The sequence below is a fragment of the Vigna radiata genome, chromosome 6 (genome assembly GCF_000741045.1).
Source record: "Vigna radiata var. radiata cultivar VC1973A chromosome 6, Vradiata_ver6, whole genome shotgun sequence".
Taxonomy (NCBI): domain Eukaryota; kingdom Viridiplantae; phylum Streptophyta; class Magnoliopsida; order Fabales; family Fabaceae; genus Vigna; species Vigna radiata.
This window is the reverse complement of record NC_028356.1, coordinates 20,171,193-20,178,846: the sequence shown is the minus strand read 5'-3', so window position 1 is coordinate 20,178,846 and position 7,654 is coordinate 20,171,193. Positions and strand designations below refer to the sequence as shown.

Here is a 7,654-nt window from a genome sequence, read left to right as displayed (position 1 = left end):
TGATCCTTGATTTTGTCGATATGGGAACGTACGGGAAAGTCTCAAACTGATATTTTTTTTTTATAGTATTTTCTATTGAATTGATGATAATGACATTACAATAATATGCAATGCAAATAATGAATAACATCTCATCACCCCAAGTTGACTTCTTGGTGGAAACATGTGATATGAATAATAAATGACACATGCCGCTATAACAATATTGTTCCCTTCAATTGGATGGAAGTGATATATTGACTTCTTAAAATAAAATGGGCAAAATTAAGAACATTTAAAATAACGAAACAAAATTTTTAAAAATATCACAATAGTAAACAAAAAAGAACTATCAAAAATCTATCTTTACCGGTATTTTTCTTTTGTTGAAGCCCTTTGATTATCGTTTTTTATTTTATTCAAAAATCCTACAATTTTATTTGCCTCTTTAGATAAAATGTTGCCTTTATTCTTGTTTTCAAATGTAAAAGCCTTATGATTAATTTAATTTCTTTTATTAAATAATTACATAACAAGTCTCTCTGGATTGAATACTCGAACTTCTAAATCATTTACTAATTATGACAAATTGGTTTGTTTGACTAAGTGTTGTTAATGTCCCAAGAGTTGTAATCTACAATCTCCGCAAACTAAGGAAACTATATAAAATCTTCTCAATATGGTTAATTTATGACAACCTTTTAGTCGTAATTTAGGTCAACAAAAATTTAAGTTTTCTTCTTAATTAGTAGACAATTGACTCGGTATCGAATCCGCCGAAATGGTGCGTGTTATGCTCTAATTTGTAATCCTATGCAAATGCAATTAGGGAATTTAAAACTTAAAATAAAAGAACTTGCATAAGGGAACTATTTTAATGACAGAATATGGTTCCTAAACTGATGAATGCAAATGCACTATCATGGACAAGCTGAAAATGATGTTTATGCATGGATAATGCAAGCTAAATGCAAAAATGTATGCAGAAATGAGACTGCGGAACCAGATTTTGTGCAAAGCTATATGTATGTATGTAAAACAAGTTCAGAAAAATCCAGAGTGAGGTAAAATGCAGACCTATGCAGAATATTACAGAGTAAAAAGAATCAAATTTAATATGACCACAACTTCAGTAACATGACAGCAACATGGCCTTACTCTCTGAAGTCAAATTCTATGCAATAAAATGACCTAACTAATCTATGAATGGCACAAAGATGGTTTAGACAATATGAATGCAGATTTTTATGAATGGGAATGAATTAACTAACATGCAAGAGATGCCAACAAAAAGATGTATTATGCAATGATGATGGAAAGAAGCGTGTAATATTGGAATGAAAGCATAAAAACTAGACTGAGAAGTTTTTTACTGCACCAGAAAAATTGTTCAGGACAGTTTCATGTTTATGAACAAATGACAAAGTTAGTTCTTGGATGTAGTGCTTTGGGTAATTAAATGCGGAATGAGAAGCAGTGCATGGAGTTAATAGCATGAATGTAATTAAGCAGATTCTATATGCAGAATTCTAATCAATGTTTAACATCTCAATGAAAGGAATTAACATAACAAAGAATGAATTTTGCAATGAATTGAAGCAACCAAAGGGAAATTCAGAATTGGCAAAAGCAGCATGCTAACTACTGTTACACAGAAAACTGACCTAATTGTAAAGACAAAAGCTAGAGAAAACACGTTCAAAATTTTTAAGTCTATAATGTTGAATTAAAAGGAACAACACAGTATAGCATAAATCCAGAACTCAACATCTTGATTCATTTAATTCATTGAATGGTGTCCTGTCTCAAGAAGACATCTTGGGAAAGAAAAGCCCCATTGGGGTCAATAGAGGTTCTCGGTTAGAGACCAATAATTTGGAGTATTCACAATTCAAAATACCAAATGACGTAAGATTCTTGAGTCTGAATTAAGGAATACACAAAGAAATAGACCAAAACCTGTTGATAACTATTCACGCCTCAGGAATTCAAGGGAAAGAAAAACACAGTGCAAGAAATTAAATCTATGAAGAACACGAGCATACATGTAGCAAAAACATTCAAGACAGTACAACCAGTATTGTAATTGTGCAAAATTTAATAGAAGATTGAAAACAAAAGAAATATGAGTTGTATTGAATTCAAGTAAAAGTACAAGAAGTTACTCAAGAAACCTGCGGTCGCTTTGTACTCGCAAGCTTCTCAGACCTTAGCAATGAGTTTCCACCTCCTACTTTGCGCTCAAGGGAAACAAAGAACCCTTACACGAATTGATTGAATCCTTCTACACTCTCTTGAGAACCCTAATATATCTATTCTAAGAAGAAGAACAAAATTACAGAATGGGGAAAGAAGGAGAAGATGATGATCTGATGGTCGGAGAAGAAGAGAAAAATTTGCAGAAGACCTAACCCTCGCTTTTCTTAGAGCTTCATGAGAACAACTCCTCAAATGGTTCTGCGCAGTACCACTCCTTCGAAGTGCGATGCTCAGTACTGAGGACCATGGTTCATCTTGGGTCAGCTTAGGTCAAAACTTCAAAGGTGAAAAAATAAAAATCCATTTGGATACGCTGTTATGTAATGTTGGGCATTTTGGTTGGGACTCTTTCTATCTGTTTCGCCCTGTTCACTCCAAAAATAACTTCAGGTAAATATTTATTTTTACTTTATTTTTTTTAGTTTCTTCAAATCCTAATCTCTTCCCTTTTCACTCATGACCGCACTACATCCCATTTCCACGTTTCATTTTCTTAATTCTCTCTTTCTCTGTTTTTTCCTTTTTTTTTTCCTCTTTCTTCCTTTTTCCCATTTCCATTTCCATTTCTTTATTTCCATTACTCCCTTTTTCATTAAAGCGGTTGGATCGTTGGCAAAGAGAAGTGTGCTATATATGCTATACGTGTTACGCACGAAAGAGAGAAAACATTAAGACCTCAATAGAAATGGAAGATCTGATGGATCTTCAATAGATATCAAGATTCGTTGACAGATATGGATATTCATTAAAAACTCAATAGATCTTCTACTTTTATTGACTTTTTTATTGATTTTTTTTTGTTTATTAATTTTTTTAAATTTATTCAACTAATATTATATTTAGAATATGTTTATTTGTAATTGATTTAATTTATTTTAAAAAATGTTTTGTTAAAAAAAGTAAAAAAGAAAATTGGTTGAAGGTCTCAACGGAAATGAGGATTCGTTGAGCCTTCAACGGATACCGATATCCGTCGAAAGATATGGACATTCGTTGAAAGCTTGACGAATCTCCCATTTTTCTTGAAGCCTTCAACTACGGGTGTTTAATTTTGATTGAGGGGTATTTGTTGGATGTAGTGGTGGAGGAAGAAACATGTGGTGATGTAAGGAGAAACACTCTTTGATTGGAGATAGAGAAAGAAATCAAAGACCCGATTTGCCCAAAATCAACCCCTTTGACACGGGAATCAAAAATTGCAAAGTAAAAACTTATTTAGGAAAAATAGAATACTAACTCTATTTCTATTATGATTTTTCTAAAAGAGGAGGAAACAACTTATCCAAAAGACATTATTAAGTATTTAAAAACACAAAACTAACAATATTTTTATAAACAAAATTATATTTTTACACCTTAAACTAAACTTTAATTTAATTTTAGAAATTTATAAACACATTAAAACTAAAAAGAAAATTTTATTAAGAAAAAAAAGGAAAAAAAATTAAAGTGTTAACAATCATATTATTCGCTAAGGATCTGAACATATTTAATATGATTTATGGTTTAAAATCTATTAAAATTATGCTTTCATTTGATTCTATATTGAATAAATTACATTCATAAGACTTAGCTTGCATTGATTTGATCTTAATTTAATGCTAGTTGCACATGCTCATCAAATAAAATTTGAGTTTTTCTCTTTATTAAGGTTTAATCATTCTCGTAGTTTCTATTTATGTTGAGTTTTCTCAAATAGGTCTCTTTTTTATTTTTTTTTTCTCAATTGGGTCCTAAAAAGTAAAAAGTTGAAGTAGTTGACTCTTTGCTATTAAATTGGGTTAACAAAGTTAAATTTCTGGTGACTTGTCAGTGAGAGCTGGAATGATTTAATGACGTGACATATACAGAGCCTCTTAGGTGGAAAATGTGTAATTAAAAATGTAAAAAAAAAAGTGTTTCTAAAATGTGAGTGCCTTTTCTCGCACAACCATGACAGCCACCACGCTCTCTTCCATCCACCACCGTGAGCGAAGCAATCGTGCTTCCTCATCGCAAACCATCTTCATCACACCACCTCCTTCATCCTCAAATCTCAACCGTGAAGCTCCACGCCTTCATTCAACCTTTGTCACCAATCTTCTCCACCGTTGTCTCGCGAAAACCCCAATCACAACTTGCAGAAACCCAAATTCATAAAACCAAGACCAACCACCAGAAGCAAACCCTAAATCCCCAAATTTCCAGAAACCGTAAGACGCTTCTCCTCCACCATCTTGGAACCCAACTTTCAGCCAACCACCACCAAACCTGTAAAGAGGAAAATGAAGAAACTAGATGCAGTGAACATCAACCTAATCGGAGTAGAATCTCGAACTTAGCCAAAATTGCAAAACAAAATAGAAGGACCCTTCGAGAAACCCCTTCATCGTTGATAACGGTCTAAAAATCGTTATTCTTATACATTAATTTGATATCAAAACATAACCTTTATGACTTAGAATTAGCTTGAAATCATGCATTTTGTTTAAAGAGAGCCAAAAGTGGTTTTAGAGATATTATGCTTGGTTTTACATTGTTTTGGCAGGATTTTATGAGAATTGAATGATGAAGATGAAGAAGAAAGGACTTGGAATAAAGAAAGGGCAAGAAAAGATGAAAAGGAGGGGCCACGACCATCGCCCAGCGCCAACCTAGCGTTGGGCGTCCAAGACCCAGACCGTTGAGCGTCCAGTGAGCGCTGAGCGTTCAGCGTGGCCACCGCTGAGCGTTAGCTACTGCTGAGCGCCTAAATGAATGGGCCTGGGCCGAATTTTTGTTATTTTTATGGCCTATAAATAGACCCAGTGCGATTCTCAGAGTAATCTTTTGGCAATCAGAGACGTCTAGTGCTATTCTTCACTCCTTGGAGGCAGTTTTTGGATGCGGGAGCTCCGAATCACCAATTCTAGGGTTTATTCTTCCATTCTTTTCATTAATTCCATCTAGTTTCACCATCTCCATGGTGAACTAAACCCATTGTTGTTGGGGAACAATGTAATCTTTTGAAACTCTCTTATATCGAAGTTCTTGTTTTATTCACGTGCTTGTATTATCAATAGTTTGGGTTTTCTTATCCGATTTTCATGCTTGCATCGTTTAACTCATTCGGTGTATTGATCCTTGATTTTGTCGATACGGGAACGTACGGGAAAGTCTCAAACTGATAGGAATTCTCTTGGTTAAGTAATACTACCTAGGAATAGGAGTAGGACGGTCAATTGCTTTAAACTTCTATTTATCATGCGTTATTGATTACTTAGGGAGACTAGGAATGGTAAACTAGTAATTGATAATAGGCTCTCTTCGCTGGGGAATCGGGTTTTGAGTAGATTAGAAAGTTGCATGACATTGATAGTAAAGCAAATCTAACAAGAATAATAGATATAGGAGGCTGGATAAAGATGAAATTGTAAACCCCAACAACTCCATTAATTCATAATCTTCTTTGCCAACTGATTCAATTTGCATTTGCATGTTTAAATTCTGTTTTTGCATCAACACTACCAATAATTCTTCCTTCAAGTCTTATGCAATCAAATCACACGAACGTCTAGGCCACTGAATCCTTTGGGAGAACGATAATCGGTTTTACTGTTTATATTACTTGATAACGATCTGGTACACTTGCCAGAGGCTTAACAAGTTTTTGACGCCGTTGCCGGGGACTCGTGGTTGAACTTTACTATTAGTGTGATCTTGATTAAATTTGACTTGGTTTGTATTTTTTTTGTTTTATTTTTATTTTTTTTTTATAAAAGTGCTTTCAGAGTTTTTGTTTTTTGTGCATGCAAGGAGTAGTTCAAACTAGGAGCAAGAAAAGTCAACCTCTTCTAGAAGGCTTGAGTGATAGGATGGGGAAGAAAGTTAGACGTCCGTATAGAAAACTATTCCCTTCTCCTGAAAGGCTATTAGAATCCTCACCGGAGGCATTGATGAGTCAATATTATATTGATTTCACTTAGTTTATTGTGCTAGAATTAATCAGGGAATTGTGCTTAATTGTCCGGTATTTTCCCGTTTTTCCTAATTATGCTTAATTTGACCGAAAATTCTAATTTTAATTAATTTGAATTTTCTGAGCTAATTATTTGCATTATTATTTTCAGGGAAAATTTTGGAAACACAATTTTGGACATTTGGATGTTAAATGGGGAGAGAAGTGAGCTCACGGTTCTGGCTAAAAGTATGGAGTTGATTTCATTTTGATGGTAGCATTGATTTACTTTTANAAGTTCTAATTTTTGGAGAAGAAAATAAAAGAAATGTGCACGGTATTGGATGTTACACGATGACCCAAAGGAAGATTAAAAGCAAAAGAGAGCAATGTAAAACATGTTGCCACGTGAGGAGTTGCTGATTCATTTTGGTTAGTAAACCAAACATTTAATAATGGTGATGCACGACCCACACTTGAAAATCATGCTTCAATTGAGAAGGGCTGCAGTACGTGCANTTGGAGGAGTTTCTTCTATTAAAGGCATTAAAGGTTGTGGCTGCCACGGAGGAAGGGGCCCATGATGCATCACTCATCTCCTTCTCACGCAAGAAGCATCCAGTCGGGCCCAACTTGGGAGGTGCAAACAACATTCAGCAATGGCAGCAGCGTATAACAGGGATGGGCTGCATTTAAATTAGGAGGTGCACAGGGAATGGACANCACACNGCCCATGGAGATCAACAAGCCCANCAGCATTGTAGTGTATTAATTGGTGAAGGAGGTGCTTGGAGTAAAANAATATAGAAACCAACAGTTTGGAAAGTCCAACATCGTTTAGCATAAGGCCTGCACTGAGTATATTAAAAGGTTTTTGCTGAATCAAATAAAAAAAGCAAAGGTGTGCAACAAGCAATTCTCTTCCGCAGTCCAGNAAGCAAAGGCAAGCTGCCACACGGACACAAGCATCANCCCATTATTTGANTTACNTCCANCAAAGAAGGCTTGAATTTTTGGTTGGAATAAAGGAGAGGCACAAAAACCTAGACCATATANTGTTAGAGAGGAGAGGAAGCCGCCACATGGAGGAACTGTTACATCCATTCTTCATTTTAGGTGCACACGATGACGCTGCAATGTAGATCTAGAAGGCTTTTGTTACTTGGTTTGCTCTACAAGTTTCTTTATTTCTTTCTTTTTTTTTAGCATATGAACGGGACCTATGTTTTATATTATATATATATATATATATATATATATATATATATATATATATATATATATATATATATATTAATGTTGGAAAGCCTTGAAGTTGAAGCAGCTTACTTAATATTTTATTTTACTGTCACGTCTTCTTTTTGAGGTGCTGATTTAACTCTCTGGAAGAATGCTCACATGGTGATTGCTTTTTAATTTATTTCTTTGAGAAAAGAGGATGCATTTTCAACTTAAATATAAATAGGGTGCACATGTTACGTCCAACACCTTACTTTATTT

The 7,654-nt window shown here is 34.4% G+C and overlaps 1 protein-coding gene and 1 long non-coding RNA gene across 2 annotated transcripts in view; one reads left to right on the top strand and one right to left on the bottom strand.

The window, feature by feature from the left end:
• The window catches only part of LOC106763552, a 7,662-nt gene extending 6,620 nt beyond the window's left edge, over positions 1-1,042 (top strand). Inside the window, exon 2 of the mRNA XM_022782200.1 lies at positions 966-1,042. Within this exon, the coding sequence (XP_022637921.1) occupies positions 966-1,042 (77 nt within the window). The remainder of the gene's footprint in view (positions 1-965) is intronic.
• Positions 1,043-2,057: 1,015 nt separating this feature from the next.
• LOC111241798 lies at positions 2,058-2,797 on the bottom strand. The gene is made up of 2 exons (XR_002668081.1): positions 2,392-2,797; positions 2,058-2,291 (listed from the first exon to the last, which is right to left on the bottom strand). It is a non-coding gene; the product is annotated as an uncharacterized LOC111241798 (long non-coding RNA).
• Between the last annotated feature and the right edge of the window lie 4,857 nt (positions 2,798-7,654).